At 40.8% G+C, this 25,506-nt stretch overlaps 1 protein-coding gene across 7 annotated transcripts in view; it reads left to right on the top strand.

Annotated features, from left to right (window-relative positions):
* Nucleotides 1-25,506, top strand: part of clec16a (C-type lectin domain containing 16A) — a 53,972-nt gene that overhangs the window by 23,101 nt on the left and 5,365 nt on the right. For 3 of the 7 annotated variants that reach the window (XM_069181040.1, XM_069181039.1, XM_069181044.1), the window contains 11 exons: nucleotides 25-144; nucleotides 696-805; nucleotides 1,006-1,050; nucleotides 3,165-3,215; nucleotides 3,312-3,440; nucleotides 5,771-5,891; nucleotides 14,775-14,926; nucleotides 15,040-15,244; nucleotides 16,196-16,363; nucleotides 21,207-21,362; nucleotides 25,232-25,342. In XM_069181040.1, coding sequence (XP_069037141.1) covers nucleotides 25-144; nucleotides 696-805; nucleotides 1,006-1,050; nucleotides 3,165-3,215; nucleotides 3,312-3,440; nucleotides 5,771-5,891; nucleotides 14,775-14,926; nucleotides 15,040-15,244; nucleotides 16,196-16,363; nucleotides 21,207-21,362; nucleotides 25,232-25,342 — 1,368 coding nt within the window. Of the gene's footprint in view, nucleotides 1-24; nucleotides 145-695; nucleotides 806-1,005; nucleotides 1,051-3,164; nucleotides 3,216-3,311; nucleotides 3,441-5,770; nucleotides 5,892-14,774; nucleotides 14,927-15,039; nucleotides 15,245-16,195; nucleotides 16,364-17,735; nucleotides 18,076-21,206; nucleotides 21,363-25,227; nucleotides 25,343-25,506 lie in introns of those variants that run through there. The other 4 variants (XM_015360420.2, XM_015360417.2, XM_069181041.1 and 1 more) reach the window with 3 other exon arrangements.

The following is a 25,506-nucleotide window of genomic DNA, read 5'->3' as shown; positions in this document are numbered from 1 at the left end:
CTTGGTTCCTTTGTTATGCCTTAGGGATCAACCCACAGCTTCTGGAGAAGATTCATCTTCCTGGACAACAGGTGGAGAGGAGCTCATACAGTCATGTCCTGGCAGAGAGACTTATTAGGGTGATGAATCAGGCTCCTCAGCCAGGTATGGCTATTCCGTGAGGTTATAGTCATACAACATAGGCAACATAGCAACATATAGCATATATGCAACATAGGTTGTTGCTACCCAAAAGTTTGCATTTCCAGTTTATAAAAATGCTTTTCTCGTAAGGGTTCTAAAACATATGTAATACATTTTTTTTTTTTTTTTTTGCCTGAAGGCAGGTTTTAGATAATGCTTGTATTTTTAGACCGTGTGAAATTCCAGTGAGATACTGGTTTGTCTACAAGATTCCTGGTCTAACACACGCAGGTGACCATAGGTAACGCGCAGGGGAGCATATTACTAACTAAAAGTTTTAATATGTAAAACCAGAGTCATGCGAAAGGCATTTACAGCCGTGACTTTTAAATCAAGTTTACCCCACAAATGTTTGTGTATTGACATGTGAGCTTTACATAGCATACATTACTCTTGAATTAATGCAGAGTGCTTTTTCATCCTTTTTGTTTGCTTTGTCCTCAAGCTTAGGGTAATGTAATGCTTTTGTAAAAGGGAAGCTGAAAATTCGATTTTTTTTTTTTCCTCCTTAGATGGAAAGGTACGTCTGGCCACTCTTGAACTTAGCTGTCTGCTGCTGAAACAGCTGGTTCTGTCTGAAAGTGGGTGCATCATCAAAGACATTCATCTCGCCTGCTTAGAGGTAAGGAGAAATGGAAAACATCTGTTACATCTGTGTCATTAGAAGTTTGTCTAACGAGAGGACAGTATTCATTGTCTTCAGTTTCATTCACCCATTCTGTTCGACCTCATTAACCTAGACATGTATAGTACATCTTTCTGAATTAGGCAGTAGAGTTATCTGAAGAGCTTTCTTTGTTGCTTTTGTCTGTTTCCCCTCAGGGTGCCAGAGAGGAGAGTCTCCACCTGCTGCGGAGGTTTTACAAGGCAAGTGCAAACTCCAGCTCACAGTGATGTGATTTTACTTCCTGAACATGCAGTACCGGTGTCCTGTCACACTGTGTGCTTGTTGAATGTGGTACAAGCGCGGAAGCAGTTTGAATTCCTACATAATGGTTTTGTGTAACATCGCGATGATCAATCCATGATGACGGACGTTTACGGAATGCTTTCATATTTCAGATACTTGGAATTGCCTTAGCTCCAGGTTAACGCAATTGTGCCACCTCGCAAGTCGCCTGTTCCCCTCACGTTAGGGATGGATGGATGGTGCAATCCCTGTTCTTTGAAAGGCCACGCCTTTCTTTGAACAACTGTGATGAAAGTGAAAGAGTTCATTAGAGAGAGCGCTTTTATCTCCCATCATCTCTCGCTGTCAACATTTGTTACCTTTAAAGCCCGGGCTGGTTATTGTAGCTAACCAAATGTTTTTTTTTTGTTTACCTGATTTTATTGTACTTCTCAAACCGAATCTTCCAGTATTGTCCTTTGAAGTGAGCAGACAAATAAACTGGAGACATGGGTGTGTCTTAAAAGCTGTGAATCAGTCGCCTTCCCTGGTGTCCGTATTTATTTTAAAGGCGAGAGCCTTTGCCGATCCCCCCTTGGCAAACTTGGAATTATCAGACTTTCTGCTTTGCCTTTCATATGAGAATTGAGTAAAGCACAAAGACTGCTGTTTCTATCTCATATCTCATGTTTTATTACATGCTAAGGCTCCTTCATAAGAATGTAACCAGGGGCTGGCCATCGAACCCATTTGGTAGTTAGTAGTTAATTTATCCAGTGATCTCATCCAGCCATTTCTTGAAAGACACCGACAGCATGGCTGGGTAGCTTGTTACATACTCCCACAACATACTCTGGGTAAACAAGTGCCTATTGTTCTCAGTTTTAAATGCACTTCCATAAGAGAACATCTGTTATCATCTATAAACAGTTGTTATTTACTACAGATCAACAGTCTGCAGATCCCAATCATTTGTCTGAATGTTTATGATATACCAATGCGCATCACTTTCGGGTTGGAAGTCCATTTTCAGTAAAGAAATCCTTATACGTGTGTATATATATGTATAGGCTTATACTTGTGAAACAAGATGTTTTGATGTGTTTAATCTTTTACATTTTAGTTCATTGTGTAAAATATTACTGAGCTGAGCATTTTTTTTACAGAGCTTCGGGAAACTGCTAAAAAATTTTAAAATCTAAAAAGATACAATGTTAAGGTTAGGTCACATCTCTAGATGTGCATCTCCGTATGAAGGTTTAACATGTTAAAAGGTGTGTTGTGAAAAAGTCGCAGTTGTGGAATTTTTTTTAATTATAGAGAATGTTTTTTAGCCTTCAAGAAAACATCCTATTGCAGAGATGTTTGGGGGGGACATCAATGTGCAGTGGGGCTCTCTGACTCCCAGTGAGTGCGTGTTCACACTTTCCTTTGGAAGTCTCTGACCACTCACAGGCAGTGGGGTTTATAGGTACAGTTGTATGCAAATGTCCCACAGTCAGTGAAGAAACCGATGTTGAAAAGAGGTTGAATATTCCAACAAGAGAATGATCCAAAACATACCTCCAAATCAACCATGAACTACTTCAAGAAATGAAAGGTTAAGGTTTGGAATGGCCATCACAGTCCCCGGACTCGAATATTATTGATAATCTGTGGGTAGATCTCAAACATGCAGTGCATGCAAGTCGACCGAAGAATATTTCTGAGCTAGAAGCGTTCTGCAAGGAAGAGGGGGGGGGGATTCCTAAAGCAAGAATTGAAAGACTGTTAGCTGGCTACAAGAAGCGTTTGGAAGCTGTGATTTCTGCCAAAGGAGGTGTTACTAAGTTCTGACTGACTTTTGCACGTGCCACATTTACGGTTTTATTTTCTCAATCTGTTAAATTTGGCAAATGAATAGTAACTGTGCATTACAATTAGCAGAAATATGTCACGTTTAAGTTGTTCGCTGCAGAGGTTGTGTAAACTCCTCTTCACTGAGAAAATCAACAAAACGGGTAATTTGGCCAGGGGTGCCCAAACCTTAGCATGCAACTGTTATAGCTATGTTGTTTTCTTTTTCTGACGGTAGCATTTTTCACATGAACAGGGTGAAGAAATATTCCTTGATATGTTTGAAGACGAGTACAGGAGTATGACGGTAAGATTTGTTTTCTCGTCGGCTGTTTCTGTTGAAAACGTATGGAATAACAAAATCGAACGTGATGAGACCTTAACTTGCCCTGCATTCCTGTAGAGCAAGCCTCTGAACGTGGAGTACCTTATGATGGATGCTTCCATTCTTCTTCCCCCCACTGGCACGCCACTGACTGGCATCGACTTTGTGAAAAGGTTACCCTGTGGAGATGTGGAGAGGACAAGGAGGGTAAGACAGCTCACAGATCACTCTCAGACATGAAGCTCATCTTGGCGTGGCTTTGCTTCCAGGCGAAAGGCAAAGTCAACCTTGAGGAACTCTGTGCTTGTTACGGTGGTTTTATGATTTATCACAAAAGCTGAATAATGCTGATGTCTGCATTGAACAAGTGAGTTCCAATACTTTAACAAGATAAGTTTGCTCTTTGTGGATTATCTTCAAAAACTGTGCTCTGTTACTCTGTTTTAGTCTGTGAGAAGTCTCAACCTGACTTTACCGCAAAACAATGATTGTGTCAGCATCTCTGTCTCCTATGGCACAGACCTACCACTGCTCCACCTATTACAGAGGAAACCCACTGCAGCCCCATCACAACCTATTGGTTTGGACGTCCTAACTAATTTAACTGATCCATGATCCATAGTGTAATAATCTATTCAAGGTACTTTATTGAAACGCTGTCTGAACACATAATATCCATTGAAGTTTGTCTTCTTTGGTGATTATTTAAACATTCAAAGCTATATGCAGTACTGCTTAACCCACTGAAGCTCAGCAGGTGTGAGCCTGGTCAGTACCTGGATGGGAGACTTCCTGGGAGACCTCACCCTGCGGTCCATGTGGGTCCTAATGCCCCAGTATAGTGACGGGGACACTATACTGTAAACAGGCGCCGTCCTTCAGATGAGACGTAAAACTGAGGTCCTGACTCTCTGTGGTCATTAAAAATCCCAGGGCGTTTCTCGAAAACAGTAGGGGTGTAACCCCGGCATTCTGGCCAAATTTCCCATTGGCCCTTACCAATCATGGCCTCCTAATAATCCCCAGCTATGAATTGGCTTCATTACTCTGCTCTCCTCCCCACTGAGAGCTGGTGTGTGGGGGACATACTGGCGCACTATGGCTGCCGTCACATCATCCAGGTGGGGCTGCACACTGGTGGTGGTGGAGGGGATCCCCATTACCTGTAAAGCACTTTGAGTGGAGTGTCCAGAAAAGCACTATATAAGTGTAAGCAATTATTAATATTATTATTAATATTATTATTATTATTATTGCAACACTCTCAACACTAAGGCAGCTCAGGGCTGTACTGTAATGACCTGCAGAGATGTCAGTGCAATCTTTATCTCATGGCAATGTCATGTAACGGAAGGATGGGTTTTCCATTCTTAACTTCTGTACTGAAGGTAAAGAGGCTCCAGATTTGAGAGGAAATCTATTTAAAATGGAAAAATCTCAGAACTACAGCTGTGCAGCAACCCACTATTCAAGTCAACATATGAAATATAACATTTTGCATCTTAAAATGGATCCAATTAAAGACGTGTCTGTTAGAAGAGGCTGTATTTCAAGATGATTGTCAGTTTAAACTGTGAGAATCATTTTGCTCTTGGAGATGTTAGCCTGGTGGAGAAGAGACTCCTGAGAAATTTAACTTGTTCTAGGAAATAACTCCAGCCCACTCCCCCACCAAAAATAAACAAAATCAGTGTCGTACAGTTTTTTATTACTGTTTAGTGCCTGTGAAGTCTTGGCTCTGTCTTTCCTGGAAATTTCTCTGAACCGATAGCCTCTGTTATTGAGAAAGAAAAGCTGTTCTCGCAAACATGCATATTAACAAGTGGGCCGTTTCTCCTTATGCTATTAATATGAAGCTTTTTGTTCCTGAACCTTGTCAGAACAGCACTTCAATAGAACTTTTAGACTCATGTCAATATTTTTACATCCACATGTAGGGTTTCATTTTAACCCAGCTAATTAAGGGTAACATAAATTAGTATTATCTCTAGATTATCCTGATTTATTTTTACTACTGTAAAAAGACCTACAGTTTGGTCTATACACTAGTTCTTACTTAAAAGTTGCTTTGCACCATCTTAAAATGTCCTTTTAAGTATTGCCATTTTTCTGAAATCTTGATTCGAGATTTAAATGATCTTCTACACACTATTATTTCATTCTAATTCATAGGGATAAAGTAATTTCCTTGCTGAAAATGTTTTTCCCAACTATCTTTCTAAGCCCATGATAGGAACTTACGAGACACATGAGCCCAAAGTCAGTTAAGTAGTGTCGTCTGACGCATGTCAGTCGAGTCGCAGCTCAGATCTTATCCCAGAGCCCAAGAGAGCAAAACTAAAACCAGTAGCCTTCTGGCTACAGTTATATTGGCTCTGATTCAGTCCAAACCTTAAAGAGAGAAGCTGCCGAGGTGCAGGTGAAATCCTGGCTGGTGCTTAAGTCTGGACATGTCCTAGAGAGATGGACCCTGTGGGGGAGACGCTCCTGAGTCGTGCCTGATGTCTAAGAGGAGTATTTGTGGTCGATCTTTGCAGGCGATCCGTGTCTTCTTCATGTTGCGCTCGCTATCCGTACAACTCCAGGGTGAGCCGGAGACCCAGCTCCCTCTCACGAGGCAGGAGGACCTCATCAAAACCGACGACGTGCTGGATCTGAGTAAGTAGGGCTGAGGAAGAGCCCTCAAGCTCCTGTTGCCTGGATGAGTGAACTTTTGAGCACAGCTCTGTTTTTTGTGTGTGCGTTTTTTGTTTTAAGCCCAAAGTTTCATTTGAATGCCAATTTGAACAGACTCATAAGCAAGACCGCAAATATGAATGAGCAGCTCAATTCCCCCCCGACACCCCTGAAGCGGTTTCTGAGAAGCTCTGTGCTAAAAGTTTTCTTTTTCTAAACATTCTGCACAAGATTAGGGCTGATAAAAGCCTCGGGTGTGCAGCTGTGTCTTATTCTGCTCTCTGACCTAAGTGAGCTGCTTCTCGCAAGTGTCGAGTCTTCTGCCTTACCCTACATCTGAACATCTGGGGAAGAAGCCGCTTTCTCTTTGTGTGTGACCCTGTTCTTGCTATTGCTTGCACAGGCAGAGCACATGAGATCACTGCCATAAGAAAATGCCCATAGCCATGCCTCGTAGAACTGTGTGTGTTATGGTTTTGGACTGTGTTTTTAATTTCCCTTTCAAACCTTCCCACAGTCTGAATTGTAAATATTTGGTCAGATTGTCCCAGTCATCATTCCTGCAGCCAGTACTCATTCAGAGTTCCTGACCATGGTTTACCCAGTAGGAAATATCCCAGCCATGCACTTTATTTCAGCACTGCTTTGAGAGTCACTTGGATGCAGAGATTTTTAGAAAATACCTGCTTAAGGTATGGTGAATTATTTTTCAAAGCACCCTCTCTGCTTATTTTTAAGTAAATTAGAACCTTTTCATGTAGGACAAACAAAAGGAAAACACAAATGGGAGATAAACATCTACATACGCATGTGGAATATTAGTTATGTACTATTCATTAGGAGTTTGTGTGATTGTGCACATATCAAGAAAATGTATAGAGTTGTTCGAAAAATTGGTATTTCAAAGATTTGTCATTTTTCGTAATGTTGCAAAGCAGCGAAGGTCCCCCACTGGTTCTGAAAATGCAGCTTGCTTGTTCTTAAGCATTGCTTACCTTAAATTAGCGACATGGGACTGGTCATGTGACTTACTGGCAAAATTACCGCTGGATGTTTTTGAGTCTCAATCGATCAGTTGCTTCAGGGCTGTTGACACACTGAAAATGGTAAGTGTTCGCTCGCGTGTTCTGTTTATGTGACTGCCAAGGATGATAATAGTTCAGCTTTTCACACAATAAAATGAAGGGGTGACAATTGTAGGTAAGTTTTGTGAGGATTCATATCACTAGTACTGTATAACAAGAGTAAATAAACGAATAGCTGCCACGTTTGTGAGCAATGACTCCATGTTGTATCCAGGCTCCATTCCAGTGATCTGTTACAAAGCCTTGTCTGGTCTTTTCCAAAGAGAGTTACAAGACTGTGATAGTGAAAGAAAGCTGGAACCTTCTTTGCCTGATTTCCCAGTTCTGGGCAAGAATCTGCATCACCCTTCCACAGTCAAAGCCATTGTTTTTTTATGTTCATAGCAAAACAAAAGTCTGCTTTTTTCTGGAAACATGTTTTTACAGTTGCAAGACTTACTAATAAAAGAAAGTTTGTACCTGTGCTGCCCAGCTCCAAGCAGGAAGGATGCTCTGTAGAACTGCTCTTTAACCTGGACTTGCAGGGTTAAATTCATTTGCATCTGTTTGTGAATTTTTTTCAATTCATTGAAGTAACGTTGGCCTTTGATTAATAAAGGAAATAATAAAACACTGGAGGAAACAACAGTGTCAAGTGAATTTATAGTAATTCACCTGCTATCCGAGAGCACAGACAGCATCAACAGGCTCCATTGATGTGGTTTTAAAGATGTTCCTAAAACTCTTCTGAAGGTTTCTCAGTGTCACAGTTTAAGGTTGATACCAATCCACATTAACATGAGCAGTAGCTGTGCCTATTACGGCTTACGTGTTGCACCTGTTTCTCACATTGTCGTGTGTGTGTGCCATTATCTGTACACTTTATGTACAGATGTAAACATTATGGATCATCGATTCCATATAAAAGAACACCGATTTCTTTTAAACTGGGATTAATATGGGACACAGTGTCTAGATATTGCTGGTTTCCTATTACAAAGGTGTTTAGTTATGTTTGGAAAAGAATATAAAAACATTTGCCCAGATCAAATTTGTAATGATTTGATCTCCTCGTGTTTCCAGTCCAAATCCTAAATGCCATCTTAGTCTGGAATCTTCATTCAGGTTTGAGATAACTAAGGTTAGTGTAACCATTTCTGCTGCAATTTTACTTTATAGCTGTCTGTATCTTACACCCAATCTCAATTAAAATCATTTTTAAGTTGTTATAATATTTGTATTTAAATAATTTATTCTTGAAACATTTAATCTTAATTTCCCCTTTTTAAAACCAATACAACTTTTGAAATACCACAAACCCAGCTTTAAGTGAGCTTTAATGATTAAGTGTGCTCAAGTTCATCTGGTCATTCATTATCCTCTGTGACAGTGACTTCTCCTGACCTACAGAATCATTTGTCAGCTCTTGCTCTACTTGAGTGTTTGTTAAAACTTAAGTCCACAAGTTCTCGGAACTCTTAAGAAATATCAGGGGATTGGTGTGTCATGTTTGGCTTTAAAAGCTTTAAATGTTGTTCAGTTGGTTTCAGTTATGTTAAAGGCAAATATGTCAGGACCTTTTGACATTTTTAAAATTAAATCTATTTCGGTGTTGTGTTACAATGCCTAATTTTGATCAGCTGTTTAATACAAGTGCTAATCTCTTCTGAACAAATCAGTATCATGCAGCTGTTCATGCAGTTTGATTGTTAGCAGGATTAGTAAAATACCCCATCCTGTTTCGAAGAGTTCCATTGAACACAGTCACATGGCTGCCCTAAATTTGACTTATGTTAGTCCTGTCAGAACCTGAGAAATCACAGAAGTGTAAGTTCTAGAGAGAATTGCTTTTCAAATGGTTTAATGGCACGGGTGTGTTTAACTGTCAAGTTCTTTCTGTGATGGTAATAAAGGAAACTTTACTTTTGCTTTTAGTAGGATATCCACTGGTGGGATGCAAGGCAAAAATCCAAGTAATCTGACTTTGACCAAAACTAGTGCTTTTATTTTTGACACAGGCAGGTGTCTTGTAATAAAGTACAATTGAGTCAGATGCTCCACTGAATGAAAATGAACTTTGGTCTAAAGAGACTAATGTCAGCTCAGACTTGTGCTTTTCCAGTATACATCATTTCTTTTTACAGTAATCCTATCCAGAAGCACCTACATATTAAACAAATGTGTAGGCTGGCTGTACTCTGGAAGTGCGCCTTGGTAGGCGTTGTAAGTAGGTGTGTTTTTTTTTTTTTTCATCTCAGGTCTACCTAGTTTCCTCTGCACTAGAGAAGTTCAAAAGCTCACTTGCACTAGTGATGAATCCAGAGAGGCCTTTCCTTTCTAATCTAAGTACTCTGCTTAAGATATATACAAGGGTGCTAAAGCACAGTGTGGATTTTAATCTCTCATTTTAAATTCAAGCCAGCCTAAGAACATTACAGTTTAATTCGAGATATGGGAGAATTTCTGATTCATGTATAAGCTATCCCATTCATTCACGGTGAATTTCTGTAATACATCCGAGATCTATTAGTTTACAAAAGACATCAATACTGTCATTATAAAGGAATCATTTTATATGAATAATCTGAGGCGACGTATCTCACTGAATGCATGGTTTGGCTATGCTTCTCCAATGGTCTCTAAATGAACAGCTTTTAGTCTTATTACTGTAGAATTGCTTCTTTCTGCTCTAATCAGTATGTTTGCATTTCATCACAGCCTTTATATGAAGGTGTGATTCCCCACAGTCATGTTTCAAGACGAAAGAAATCTCGTTGGTTTTGAGGCAGATAATGTAATCAGATGTAACACAGCGCAAATTGGAGATTTGCTCTAGTCCAAAACATGCACAGCACAGTGCATTGTACACAGGGCCTTTTCGCATAAAATCTCTTCTCACAATGCAATGATGTTGGCAGTTTTAAATTGGGCCTGGTACAGTAATACATCTGCATTGAATCCTTAATGTATAAAACCCCAAAGTACAGTACTTTCATTCCAAACAGCATGGAAAAGCGTTCCCACAGTAATGAGTATAATTAGTCTGAGAAGAAAGGCTTTGGTATTGTATCTTTGACTGGGATTCCCTCATGGTGACAGGTGTCATGGATTCTGTGATTTTTGGTAGTGTCCCTACCTTTTGTTGTTGTCAGTGATGTTTGTTCCATCTGTAAAGATATATTTTTTTTTCTTCAAGGTATAGCTAAAGAGAAAAAAAGAATAAACCTGGCTGCTTTACATAGCAGGTCCACTGCAGTATAGCTTTGCTCATTGTTAAACAAGGTTATGATCAGTAATCAGTAAGTGTGTTTTCATATCGGTTTAAAGTTAACATTGTATGGTTTTCTGATATTATAAAAGTGAAATGTTGCCGAAATGTTGTCCGTTTATTTCAGCATGGAATAAACCTTTACTTTTAAGTTGACGCAATTACCTACTCGAAAATCATGGTGCTTTACCATTACCATTTACAGTTTTCTCCCCGAAGCATTGAGACTGTAGTACAGTTACCTCTTAAGAGGTTTGGACATTGTTTTTAACAGTTGAATTTGTGTCTTAGTTGCTGTATAATTGTGTATGGTCCATTTTGTGCAGAGGTAACTTACAGGGTTCTAGAACTTTGGAAGCTGTCTTTGTATAATACACATTTATTCATTGAAGATAAATGGATTAATGCATAACCACGTCTTTACTTCCTCAGCCACGATATCGACATGATAGTATCCTGAGGATCCCAAGTTAGAAAGCAAGATCAGTTGTGGTTGTGTGAGAGATATTAAAGGTCCATCTCTGACTTGTCCTTTGGGCTGTTATTGTTGTGTTTCCTTCTTGTCCTGCATAACACTCAAAATTATAGTTTGGAGGTTTTCTTACCAAATTAATTTCCTGCATTTCTAATAGTATTGGTGAATCACATTTTTTTGTGTTTTGTGGAAAACTATTATTAACTATCTACAGGAGTGGTCTCGAATGACCCCGTTTGCCATTCATGAAGAAAAGTCTGACAAACACTGTAGCGTCATCAGTAACTATGGAGACTGTTTACATGGTCTGTGTAACCACAAGCCATTAGGGTATCTGTGGGCTGCTGCAGAACTGAGAGTTCACTGGGTTTGTGAAGTTGCCAGGTGGTGATCAGAAAGCATGTGTCCTCTTTCCTTAAACCGTTAATTGGCTTAATAACAATGACACATTTTTGACAACAGGGCAACAGTTTGCTTTAGAGTGCCATTGTGAGCGATGGTTTTGTTCTCCATGATGCTGTACAAAAGGGGATTGCTAATTATGGCTTGGGTTAACCTTGGCAAAATCTGAAATGAATAATGCTAAAATAAGGAATTTTTATAGTAAAAAAAAAAATAGGTTCGCTTACACCATGAAGGATGTGTTATATGCGTAGATTTAATGATCTATTCTTTAATGATATAAAATATTTACTATGTACAATTTCTTTAGCCTGCACCAAAGTAAGGTTCAGGAAACTGAGTTTTCTTTTCTGAGAAAAGGTCCTAATTTTGAAAACCTCAATAACAAATTGCTGCAGGGCAGATAAGTGAAAGGCTGAGCGAGGGGCTGAACAAACTTCCAACAGCATGACAGTACATTGTCTTACTGGAGGAGACGCCGTTTGGGGATCGTTGGGTTCTGGTGTGAGAGACTGGACGAGTTGGATATAACCAGACCCAGGTGCTCATGGTTTGGTTAAACCCAGTCTTGATATCCGTGTCCAGCAAGAGTCTGCCGTTGCCTCTCCTGTTCATCTTGTTGAACGGCTTGTTAAGGAAATAAGAAGTCTAACAAACCCGGCTTCTCCCAGATTTCTCACAGGTGAAATCACTTCTGAGGAAGAAATTGAAGTTCAGACAGTCCTCTGAAGCTTTCTCAAGCGTCTGAGCCACCACTGTAGCCATGCCCTGTTTCCCTTCATTGCTCTTTGAAAGTGATATTTCTTCGCTGGGGTGGCTACTCAGGCTGCCTGGGTTTCATTTTTTCTTGTGTTTCTTGGGAACCGTCATGCTCCAGTTGTCAAGCTGAGTAAAAAAAGCACTGAAAAGTGAAACGAGAAGTCTTGACGTTCTTATTCTGTTTCTCTGAAGGAACAGCGACTTAAAAGAGTAAGGTTCCTTTACAAATAGACGCTGTTTTGCGATTGTGAAATAGACTGTATTTTTGTTTCCTGGTTTTCACAAGAGCTTGTCGTTCTTAAGATTTAGAATGAGTTGACACTGACGACAGTGATTTACAAGAACAGTTACAGTTACAGTTTACAAGGACTGTATGACTGTAACTATTGTACTCTTTACACAACACACAGAACAATATAAAGTGCTAAAAATATTTTTATTGACTAACAAAAATTTATGAAACATGAAAAATAAAAATAACCCGTTTACAGTACCTAGTCGGTACTTTATAGAAGCACCCTTTGCAACAATTACAACTTCGATTCTACAATTCTTCGCCCCAGTCTGAGTTTTTTTCCGCTGGCTGAGGCAGGGTGTCCATGAGAATTTGCTTGTATTTGTCTCCATTCATTGTTCTCTCTGTCCCGACAAGTGACCCAGTCCCTGCCGCTGAAAAGCATCCCCTTAAGATGATGTTGCCGCCATCGTGCTTCATCGCGGAGACTGCCACACAGTTGATGAGCTGTGTTCAGTTTGCACCAGGCATAGTACTTTTCATTCATGCCAATGAGTTTGGTTTTTGTTTTCTAGTGCATTACAACTACAGAATCCTTTGCCTCATGGTCACAGGGTGTGTCACCTGTTGCAAAAAAACAGGCATGCTGTTGCTGCATGTGGCGTTTACTCAGGAGTAGCATCCATCTTGTCACTCTCCCGTAGAGATTAAATCTGAGTTGTGCTTTAGAGATCGTTGTCTTCTGGACAGGTTCTCTCATCTCAGCAATGGAGCTCAAAGGTTCTGTCAGGGCGGCCATTGGATTTCTCGGTCAGTTCTAACCAAAGTCCTTCCTCCCTTATTGCCCAGTTTGGGAGGGTGTCCTGCTCTATGAAGAGTCTGGGTAGTTCTCCATTCATTCCATTTCCTAATGATGGACGTTTTTGCTCCTGGGAGCTTTTAGAGCCCTACATGTTTTATACACCTCCCCAGATCTGTAATTCTTCACAAATCTGTCGCGTAGTTATACCGAAAGCTCCTTGGTCCTCATGGTAGAGTTTCTGCTCTTTCCATTTCAGTCGACAGGTGAACTCCATTCAAGTATACTGTGATCTCCCAAAGAAATGATATGCGTTTAGCCTCCAAATAGGGTGTCATAGCACAGCGGGTGAATACTTTTCAAATCAAGGCATTTCAGTGTTGTTGTTTTAATTACCCGTAAACCTTTTCCATAACGTTCATTCCATAAAGTGAGTTGTGTAGATCCATGACAACAAAATTCTATGGACAGTAAATAAATTTCTGTTTTGAGTTTGCAACATAGCAAAATATGAAAACAATCCAAAGGTGAGTGCTTTCTGAAGGCACTCTATTTACCTATTTAGTTATGGTGAGAAGAGTCTTGTTGGTAACCTCACTGTTGACCTCTTACAAACTGTGCAATGTACAGGAATGGCAAAATGTTTATTACTGGAGTATTGTGACTCTTGTCGATCTGTAGCTTTCAGACCTGTATAATAAGTTATTGTGTGGAACATAAATGCTAGTCATTAGACCCTGTGTTTCAGCAAGAAGGTTTTGACCTCAAACTGGAAGTGAGGTTTTAAATTTCCTTTTATAAAGACTGGTGCCTTGTATTTGCCAGTTATTTGAAAGTGAAACTGCATTCTGGTGTCAGACGTTTATTAGGTGCTGAAGCTGACCTCAGTGATTCGGTAGTTTTACACTGCTTGAATGGCTGGTCTTAAGGGTTATTTTGTTGCTGAATTCTGGTGCAAGATGAGTTAAGGCCAGCCCCATTACCGTGGGATGCCAGTATTGACTGTAATTTTCGGGTGAGTTTGACGTGAAAGGCTCGAGAGTAAAATGACTCAGTGGAGTGTTCTGTAAACTCCCCATAAGTAGCTTTGGCATCTATTCAAAAACTGAGGTGTTTACCATGTGCTTATCTCGGATATTGAATGTCTTGATGACAGCTCTAGAGGAATGTATTGTAATAAGACATCGTGCTAGCGTGATAGTAACTTTTGTGTGCGGTATGTCATTAGGTATTTGCTATTCTTCCCACATTTTGAAAGGGGGGGTTCACTGCGTATGTTTTTGCTAATTTTAAATATTGACATTTAGAGGGGGGGAAACTGATGTTCTGCATTGCACAATTCTGACCGAAGTATTGGCCAAAACCCATCAGGTTTACTAGGAAGTATGGTTAGTGCTGTGGAAATCGTGATTCTGTGGATAGCAACATGCAGTCCAAAACTAATTTGTGTGCAGTACAGTGTGTACAGAACACTCCTAATGAGTTATTTAATTATATGTGTAATACAGGAACAAATTCACATTCCTGCACCTGCTTGCCAATGATCAGCTAGAAATGTATGCTTGGCAACATCCAGATTTGCTGTGTGTTGCCTCGGGGAGACAGTGTTATGGATATTAATAGGCCTGTATTGTTGCCAGAGGAGTGAAGATTTAATACTTGGTTTTCTGCCAGTCCTTTTTTGGGAAGGATGGAAATTTTAGATTTTATAGATACTTTGAAATAGGGCGAGGTTGGGTTTTCTTTAAAATGTCTCCCCCCCCACCCCCCTCTCTGTTGTTCTTCTGGAAATCGTCTGCAATCCCTTGTGTGTGTTGTCAAAGTCACAGCATATCAATACAGACAGTGTTGTGTTTTCTGCAGATAACAGTGACCTGATTGCCTGTATGGTTGTGACGAAGGACGGTGCTCAAGTGCAGCGTTTCCTGGCAGTGGATGTGTACCAGATGAGTCTCGTGGAACCTGAAACTAAGCGTCTGGGGTGGGGAGTGGTGAAGTTTGCTGGCCTGCTGCAGGTTGTATTACACGCTTTGACTCCTAATCGGGTCGATCCGATTTTAATACAGCAACATCATTTGAACGTAAGGTTTTTCTGTCTCGGTCACCCATCGCCTCTCTTGCCCAACAGGACATGCAGGTGTCAGGGGTTGAGGATGACAGCCGAGCTCTCAGCATCATTATCCACAAACCCACCTCCAATCCCCATGCAAAGCCCTTTCCCATCCTGCAAGCTAATTTCATCTTCGCCGACCACATCCGCTGCATCATTGCCAAACAGAGGCTTGCCAAGGGCAGAATCCAGGCCCGGCGCATGAAAATGCAGAGGATAGCTGGTAAGTCAGGAGCCTGGCTGCTTGTGTCTGTCTTTTCTATGACATTAAACTAAAAAAAAAAAGTTCTGCACCTGCAGTATGTAGTGGCCACTTTTGTCACGTGGTTCCATATTTACAATTCCGTGCCAGTCGCTATAGAAGTGAACCTGTCGATGGCATTACAAACTTCGAGGCGTTTTAAACACGTTGCCAAGACACATTAAATTCAAGGTCTTCCCCTTGTGCGGGATTGATCGGTTTTAACTTCTCTTTCGTCATGATCAACATTTCCAAAAAAAGAGTCCGTTCCCTAATAGAAGAGTTTTAATCCGTTCAGGTAAGCTGAGCTTGCTTGCATGACGGACTGTTACCTGGGAAGTATGTGCCTATTACTGTATGCAGGGAGTGTTGCAACCACCTGTACTGTATGTCAGATGGCTCTGCCATCACCTAACTAAACAATTCTGCAAGCAGGAGACGCAAACAAAAGTCAGCTTAACAAAATGCTGGCTTAAAGAATGCAAACATCAGTCAGCGGAACATTACGCAATGTAACTCTATTGCTATGTGGCTTAACAAACTTAAAGAGTACATCCACAATCTATGTACTGATGGTAAGGGATGGGATGAAAAATAAGGGATGGGTGATGTTACACTGATGGCAACCTTAGAATCGCAACTCTTCCTTCCTCCCTGCAGCACAGAACCTTGTGTCAGACCACACTTGAGCTTACTGTGAGGTGCTTTTTCCAGGAAGTGCTGGTGCCATCCCTCTCTCTCTCTCAGTTCAATTCAAGGTGCTTTATTAGCATGACCGAAGGGTACAATCAGTGTTGGCAAAGCAAATAGAAATAGAATGAACGTGAAATGAAGCAAAAAATAAAAATCAAATAAAATCTACAGACATATTACAGACATCAAATATTTGCATATACTGCAAACACATCCCCCCTCTCTCTCTCTCTCTGCCAGCCCTGTTGGACCTCCCCGTCCAGCCCTCGTCGGACATCCTGGGCTTTGGGCAGAGCTCGGCCGCCACCGCCCAGCCCCTGCCCTTCCGCTTCTATGACCAGGCCCGGCGAGGCCTGAGCGACTCCACGGTGCAGCGCTCCGTCTTCGCCTCCGTCGACAAGGTGCCAGGTAACAAACTCCTCGCATCCGCTTCGCTCTTCTGAACTCTGACCGGGCACAGATGTTTTCTATCTAATAATAATAATAATAATAATAATTAATATCACTTTATTAACCCTTTACAATTTCTTGCCTTAGAAATGATCTTTTCGCATACCCCAGCCTGCTCTCCATGAGACACAGACACACAGACAGGGAGAGAGCCTGGGATCAGAGCACAGGGTCAGCCATTTATACAGCGTCCCTGGAGCAGTTGGGGTTAAGGACCTTGCTCGGGAGCCCAACGGAGTAGGATTCCTCTATATGATTAGGCCGATGTCTTTGACACGAGGGCTACCTTGGAATTCTTTACTGTGTCATATAGGAGCACGTGCAGTGGAACTAGGTAACCAGTTGTGTTAAAAGAAATTATCTTTGGCGGCATTCCAGGATCACTCGCATCTTCCTCTTCCCTACTCGCCAGTCTGATCATCACAGGGAAGCGTGACCAACAACAGAAAGTTTTTATGGGCTGTTCTAGTTTAGTTCCGAGCAGCTCCCGTGCGCGGGAAATCCGAAAACATTTCTTTGAAATTCTGGGACGAACCCCTAACTGTCTTTTAAATGGGAAGCGGAACAGTTTCTCCAGCATGGCGGTGATTAACGATTGTGGATACTAGTCTGCTCTGCAAACGAAGATTTAACATGTAAAAAAAAATGCGATAAATTCTGCGCTCGTTTTCACCCGCCTAGCGGTATTGTTCCTGTTCCCCCCCCACCCCCACCCCCACCCCGCGTACAAGGGTGAATGACTGCGCTGTGAGTATTCATTTCTCAATTTTCCCAATCCCAATTGTGGTATTCATGTCAGACTGTTTGTGTGCATTAAAGAACATGCTAGTGTGGATGTCTAACGCAGTGCAAGTGCTTCTTATGGCTTTACCTGACAGTGCTAAAAGGCATTATGTAGTTATGGTTGTGACTTTTCCATTCAGAGAAATAGGAATACTTAGTAAATGTACTGTATATAAGAGAAATACATGAATCATTGTTTTCTGTATTGACTGTAGCTGTATGATTGGAGATTGGCGATTATTACGTAGGATAGTTGAGTAGGCACTGGCTTCTTTTGTTGACTAGTATCGAGGGGGAGGAGGCTGTTAATTCAGAAGTGTAGTTGACTAATTAGCCTGATCCTGAGAAAAAGAACAGCAGAAATGAGTGCCCACGTTGAGAATCACATGCTGCCAGCAGGAGCAGATCTTCTAGATCTATAGATCCAGCTCACTAAATTACCCAGAAATGTAAGAGAACTCTTTCAAAGCTGAGCCCTTTAATCAATAGGCTGCCCCATAGAGATCTGTGGGGTTATATTGGTCTCATTTTGTCATCCTTTTCAAAGATCTTTCACTTCAGGAACATTGGTCGAAGAATGATATGGGTACAAACAAAAAAGAGTCGAGCCCAGCTGAACAGGATGCCTGCAGAGTGCAGTGGCAATCGGAACTGTTCGGTCCCTGGAATTCAGCATCCCATCAAGACTCATCAGTCTAAACAGCACTTGTAATCTCTCTCACATTGACATTGTCAGGCTGAGCTTTTGCCACAACCTAATAACTGCACTCTGCTCAGTATCAGTCTCATTGCTTCTTTACTGCAATCGGTGATTCATAATTGCTTGTTCATTACACTGTCTCATAATTATGAAACATGAATATAAAATAAAACAACAATCAGAATAATTTCATGTTCCATTTCTTTTTTTGAAGTTTTTTAAACAAAGCAAAAATGTGGGTATCTGGATGAGTACTGCTTCCTCTTAAGTATGATTTTACAGTAAAAAGGAATTTATATTAGCTGGTATGCAGAAGTGTGAGTAAATAGAGCATCTGCACCTTGTTAGACAAGAACATTTGAAATATTTATGCAATTTTTTTTGTCTTACTCCAAACAAATTATAAATGAGACTTCACAGACTAAAACATGAAGCAGCAAGCATGTCTCTGCACCAGTTCTGCATGTTGTAACAAAATCTTTACAATTTCTTCCAAAACAATGTTGCAGTCATAAAGAACTGAAAGCCCAACTCTGCTCATAATACTCAGAAATCCCTTCAGCTTTTCGTCCCATGAATTGTGAAAACGGGACAGCTTTCTTTATCGTTAATCATTTCTTCCTGAAGTGCCACACCACGTCTCCACACCCAGACCAGTTTTATCCAGAAAAGTATCTCTGAAACATTTAATGGTATCCAGAAAAGTATAGGAAAGTGAACAAGTATTTCCATCTGTATAGGCTAGATTAATGATCAGAGAAAGCTTGGCTCCAACCAGTGGTTTATACTGGATGTCCCTGTGTTTTTTGCAAGCCGTTTTGTAAAAATATATCCTGCCTGATGAAATTAATTGGCTTACCCTGTGCAGCTCAGATTTGTTTCAGTCATCAGATGGTTTGCTAAATTATTTTACCATTTGTATAGATGAAGTGGCATATTACTCTGCAGTTTTTCTGATTCTGAAATTATCCTCTGTAGTGAATAAAAACCTGGACATAAGCAAGCCTAGGCAGATGACAGTCTGGATTTCTTCCATTTTGTTATGAAGACATCATATATTTTTTTTCATATCTCGGCTCCGTTTCCATTTTATGTCGAAACATGTACAGTTTGCATCTTTAAATCTTCACATATAGTTTGGAGACTGCCAAGTAATAAAAGATGGCAGCTGGCCCCTTCACTTTGACAGCAGGACCTGCATGTTCTGTGCTAATTGTATTTATGTATAGTGATTTTTATCATCGCTAGCTATGCAGAGAAACATCTTGTAAAATGTGTGTCCATGTGTAGCACCAATAAATGCTATCAGACCAAAGTGCAGCTTTGTGTTAATTTTCATGATCCACCACATCCATCTACACTAGTGAGGGCTATTTTTATTTATTTGATTAAAACGTTTCACATATTTGCTAATCAATTATATAACACTTTCTGTGGAGATCTGCACTCCTGTAATTTAGGTTATTGAATGCCAAAAGTAATGAAGAGGATTGTTTTTAGTTTGGGATAAGGCACTCACCTCCCATTGTGGAAAGCAAGACTAAACATGCACGTGTCGACTCAAAATACTTTTTACTTTTGTTCTGTTTTTAGCTGTGTAATTCCGTCCGTCGTTGACTTTTACGAAACGTGCTTTGTCTTGTTACAGCCTAACAAAATTCCTTTCATCTGTGCAATTTCAGTTTCCTCGCTGCAGTTGTATCTAGCGGTTTTCCTTTGCAAATCTCTACCTGTATGGTGGAAGGAATATGGAATATTTCTTTACAGAAAGAGGCAACGGACAATATTACTAAATTAAACTACAGAACTGTTTGTGAGCAGTAGAACAGGCCTTCTGTTACTCAGACGGGTATCTCGATTCAGTCCTCTCTTCATGTGAGTTTTCAGAGGTCTTACAGAAGCTTCTCATCTGGTATGTTTCAGGACTTGCACCCATCCAGCAGTTTTAACTTTGCTTTCTGGTAGAAGGAAATGATGCTGAAGATCTGGAAAGGCACAGCACTGGCAGCCTGTAAAAGCTGCCTGCCTGAAAGCCTATGAATGACACTGCCTGCATGTTAATCAGTGAAAGTGGCGGGAAGTTGGCCACACTGACCAGATCACTTTCACATGATCTGTGACTGGATTCTCTCTGTTGTTAAAGAGAATATTTAACAGGGGAATTCTTTGACTAATTCGTAACTTTCGTTTGTCTTTTGGGTTTTCCTTCTTTAAAAAAAAAAATTGAGGTAACACTTGCTGGGTTCTGAGAAATGTGTTGGACATCTGCCATGTGCAGAATTTCAGAAATTGTCCTACGCCTTTCAGTCAGGTTTCAGACGGTGCATGTAGGAAGAGTCCATTCCAAAAGATCTCGACGGAATGCTTAAACGCCTTTGTAATGACTGTGAAACATATCCTTTTTCCAATCGTAAAACTTCTCAGTAAATGCGTGCCTAATGGCATTGTCCGAGTCAGAAAGCAGCCCAGTTTGTAGTGAATTTTGTAGACAGTTGACAGACTGTCTCAAACATACAGGCAGATGTTCAAACTGAAGACTTCTTAAGATTTGCGGTAATTGTCAGTGAAAACTAAAGGAAAAAAAAGAAAAATATTGATTGAACACATATTCAGACCTGGGAACTCAATATTTGGTGGAAGCACCTTTGGCAGCAATTTTAGTCCGAAGGCATTTTGCCCCAGTCTCACATTTGTACGGTGGTTTTGTGCCAGTTTTGCCCCTTTCCTGACACATTTACTGAAGCTCTCTCGTCTTGCTTGGGGATTGCTAATGGACAGCAATTTTCACTTCCCAACGATTCTCAAAAGGTGTCAAGTCAGAAGTTTGAGGGACTCAAGGACTTTCACTTTCTGCGAGCAATTATGATTTTTCCATTTTGCTTTCATTTGAATATTTTTGTTTCACTTCTTTCCTTTTTTTGCTTTGAATATATGGAATACTTTGTGTATAATGAATCAAACTGTCAGAACTGCACGCTTTAAAGCCACAAATTGTGAAAATGTCCAAGACGTCCACTATCTAGTGTATCATATACTAATTGCTAATTTCTTGATCAAATTTGTACCTTAAAAATAGAGAGTCAGGTGGTAGTGGCTGAAATATTGTTATTTTATTACCCTCTTCAGGCAAGCTAAAACAATTTTTATCTGTGAAATAGAATCAAAATAATTCAGGTGGGTAGCTGCATCAGCATGCGTAGGCTGCGAAGGAACAAGTTTATTCCATGCGGAAAAAAAGAAGAAAGAAAACACAACGTTTCAGCCGTGGAGCCTTCTTCAGGTGTGGTATCAAAATAATAAGCTTGGTGTGTGTTTCAGGGTTCGCGGTGGCCCAGTGTATCAACCAGCACAGCCCATCTCCTCTGTCCTCTCCCTCGCCCCCTTCCAGCGCCAGTGGCAGTGGAAGCACAGGGCGCTGTGACTCTGTCACTGCCAGCACCATTTCCACCCCTTCTGCGGCCCAGAGTCCCTCAGGTAATTGCGTTACAGTACACACTCCACGCCTCACTCTGTACCCTATGTACTTGTGCTCCAGCACACACCCCACGCCTCACTCTGTATCTACATGTGCTCCAGCACACACCCCACGCCTCACTTCCATCATTTGTATATACTGCCTGGACCTCTGCTCCGCAACACTGACGGTACCTTCTCATGCTTCTGCTAGCTGTGTCCTCAACACCATATTTTAAGCTTTGCAGAAATGTAACAGAAATAAGACTTGGAGAAGGACTCAAATATTTTCATAATTTCATGTTTTGAATTGCTTGCTTCATGTGTGCAACTTTACATCTTTGTGTGCTGGGGTTCATAAGGACAACTAGGATAAAGTAATGTGAAAGCAGGAGAATTTGCTTTGTATATTTGTTTTTCTTGCTCTTAGGTCTTTACTGTTTATTGATTCATTCTTCTTTGGCGTAGAATTGTTTTCACCGTGTATTGTATGAGTGTGGATATTTTACGGCGTGGAATTTACCTCCTGTAAAGCAACAGGCCTCACCAAAGCATGACGCTTAAGCATTTCCAAGTGCCTCTCTCACATTCAAAGCCCAGCCTGCATGTATGTCAAAGTACTTGTGTCTGGATTGAGGCCTGGCCTGCTGATGCACAAGAATGTTACAGGACAGGGCTGGAACAACATGTTCAGGCAACTGCTTGAAAATAGCTGCCACCACTCAGGGGTGTCACCTTCCCTTCTGTTTTCGTTAAGTTGTTCCTGTCATTTTTTTTTTTTTTAATGAAAAGCCCTTATTTCTCTGCTTGGCCCTAACATGTTTTAGTCACATTCTTTCATAATCCACCTTCTGAGGATCAGCTTGAGCTATACCAGCTGGCGTTTTTGAATGTGCCAAAATCTTGAAAGCGTCTCTTCTGGCAGCTCCAATCTAAGTGTGTTTTCTTTCCATTTCCAGTTAACTTTTCTGATGGTTAAAGACCTCAATATTCCTGAAATTAGAAACCCTTGCCCGATTTTGTAAGCTCCGTCATTAAGTTCAAGTCTAGTGCAAATTTTAAGGAGTGTGCTTGTCTGTTCATTTACAGAACAGTCTCATGGAACTCTTTGTAGTTGCTGAATGTGCTTGAAAGGGTCTGGAGGATCAGTTTACCCATTTTTCCACAGCCCTACAGTTGGACAGCAGCACTCAGCACTGTCTCCTGCTCTTAGGTTGTGTGAAGGCAGTGCTTTCAGCTTGCGGTTCGGGTTTGTATTCGTAGCTCATCTCGGATTTTCCAGAGAATTCCACTAGCCTCACTTGACCCCCTGAAAAGGTGAAAAGTTCAGATAAAAAAAGCTGTGTACGAATTGGTTATTAAATTATTTTATTGTAAGTTAATAATCACATTTTGATCTTTTTGTTTGGCAATCGGAAACTAGCTAATAATGTCTCACAAAGGTATAGTATGAAAAAGTAAAACATAAAACCTTTAGCAAACAGTGGTCACCCTTTATTATCGCTTCCTATGTAAGGAATGATAAGAAAACTTGTGTGGGGTGGGATGAATCCAGCAAGCTTTCTATCCATCTCTGTGGGAGTTGTTGTGCTTTTACTGTATTTTATTGTGATTATTTGAGGACGGGAACAGACATGTCTTCATTTTCAGAGCAGTACTTAGAGGCTGATTGCGTGGAAATGGTTTTGGAAAGACCCTAACTTTCTTTAGTCTTTTCCTTTGAGTTAACAGAAGTATAATTTCCTATACCTGCTGTACTGTCATTTTAAAGCTTGAAGTTTATACCTCAGTTTTTTTTCCCTGTAACTTTCACATTTACAGCCCTTTCCCTTGACCAGAGGAGTGTGATCGAGAGGATACCTCCTCCTAGCAGTTTTCTATTCTTAAGGAGGTGAGGCACCAATATTGCCTCTGAAATAAAGCAGATGTAATTTACACAACATTTTTTCTTTTATGAATTTCCGATACCCATCGCAGCCATATCACCCTGCAACTCGCACCTCGCAGCCCACTGAAGCTCACTGAAAAACTAAGGTTTCTGCTGAGGTGTTAGTGGAGCCAGCAGGGGGTGCTCACCCTGTGGTCCATGTGGGTTCTAATGCCCCAGTATAGCGACGGGGACACTATACTGTAAAAAGGTGCCGTCCTTCGGGCGAGACGTAAAACCAAGGTCCTGACTCTCTGTGGTCATTAAAAATCCCAGGGTGTTTCTTGAAAAGAGTAAGGGTGTAACCCTGGTGTCCTGGTGTCCTTTACCAATCATGGCCTCCTAATTATCCCCATCTATGAACCGGCTTCATCACTCTGCTCTCCTCCCCACTGATGTGTGGTGAACATTCTGCCGCACTGTGGCTGCCATCACATCATCCAGGTGGGGCTGCACACTGGTGGTGGTGGAGGGGAGTCCCCATTAACCTGTAAAGCGCTTTGAGTGGAGTGTCCAGAAAAGCGCTACATAAATGTAAGCAATTATTATTATTAATAATCATTTCAGACCTCTGTTGTGCTTTGGGAAAAAACACAGACCCGTCTCGCTTCTCTCATCACCCCCAAACAACACAAATTAAATCCAACTTAATGAGAAAATACTAGTTACTGGTCTGAAAGCAGGATGGTCGCTGGTTTTGCAGGATAATGCTGTGGTGCAGTCGAGTGGAATTTACCACACAGTTTTCTTCTCCAGCTCACTTTTCCCAGATAAACCCTGCAGTTGGCTCGATGAGGAGAAATGATTAAAATTGAGCTGTATATTTATCCTGTAATCTGTTGTTTTTCTTACACATTATTGTCAGCTTTGCACAGATGTGTGACAGCCTACATTTTGCAACTTTTGGTAAATGTGATGTGCACTGTCAAGGAGGAAACATTGGAAATGAAGCCTAAAAAGTTATTGAATGTAACAGAATGTCCTCAGTTTTTTCTGTATTTAAAAAAAAGTCATAAAAAAATTGTGATTTTTTTTTTATTAAGTACTTACAGTACTGATTCAAATACAGATTTACTGCAGATACATTAGTTGATTCAGAGAAGCAAATCTCAATATTAATGAAAACCGTTTATTGCCGTTTCACTCATAGTAAAAACTCCTCTGCCCTTGATGCTTGGAGCTTGTCATTTTCATTCATTCATCTGTCCCAAAAACACAACAGCATTTCTCAGCAGAATCATATTATCTGATATATTTCTGCTGTTCATCTATTTGCAGATGGCGAGATGTCTATGAATTTACCTTCTTGTTTTGTACTTCTCTCACTTGTGTCTTTTCTAGGTGCTGGTAGGAGAACATTTTGGTTTCCTCTATAATATTTTTAAATGGCCCATAACTTTTTCGTCCCCCATAAAAAATCAGTGAGAACTTTCGTTTGGAATAACAAATGAATATTTTTTTTACTTAGTGAAGCTCCTGCGTAGCTCAGCGTACTGGCGGCATGTAACAGGATAAAGGGCTCAATGGATTAGCTTGGCTGACCTGTGTTCTCCATGTATGCTACACTTCCTTACTGTGTATTGGGCACTTAAACGATCTGTGATTCCAAAGTGGGTAGATGTAAGATATATAATAAATAATTGGTGGTCCTACTTTTTTGAAAAGGTTTTCAATTTTCTAAAATGCATTGCCCTTTGAACGCAACGTTCCCAAACGATTCCATTAAGACACACTGCTAATGGGGATGATCTGTGTGTTTTTGTATTCAGGCTGGGCCTTCGGAAAATATCAGACTACCAGCAGTTAGAGCCCTGTGTCTTCAGTCTGTCACGTAGCAGTGTGGGCTGGTCCTGACTGTCTCTGTGCTGATCTCCTTTGTTGACTCTCATCACTGCGCATCATTCTTCTGTCTCTCATTGTCTAGCCTGCTGTGTGATCTGTCCCTCTGTTCTCCTCTAGTCAGGTCTGGCAGGAAAGGACGGCGGAGAGTGTTTAGTCTTTCCGAGGCTGAGAGTCGCGGTGGACACTGGGTTTAGGTCCTCGAGCAGCAGGCACCAAGGCAAATCAAACCCAGGCAGGTCCTTCTGTGAGATTCACAAAGGAAGGCAATTGAGACTTTTCCTTTTATTATGGTTTCCATCTCTACTTGCACTTAGAATCACCTTTTCTTATTTAAACGTATCGCTTTTATTATTTTTATGTTCCACCACCTCGAAATTCAGAGGGGGCTTTGCCGAA

Source organism: Lepisosteus oculatus, chromosome 19, assembly GCF_040954835.1.
Source record: "Lepisosteus oculatus isolate fLepOcu1 chromosome 19, fLepOcu1.hap2, whole genome shotgun sequence".
Lineage (NCBI taxonomy): Eukaryota > Metazoa > Chordata > Actinopteri > Semionotiformes > Lepisosteidae > Lepisosteus > Lepisosteus oculatus.
The sequence above is the reverse complement of the archived record's forward strand: the minus strand, read 5'-3'. Positions and strand labels throughout refer to the sequence as shown.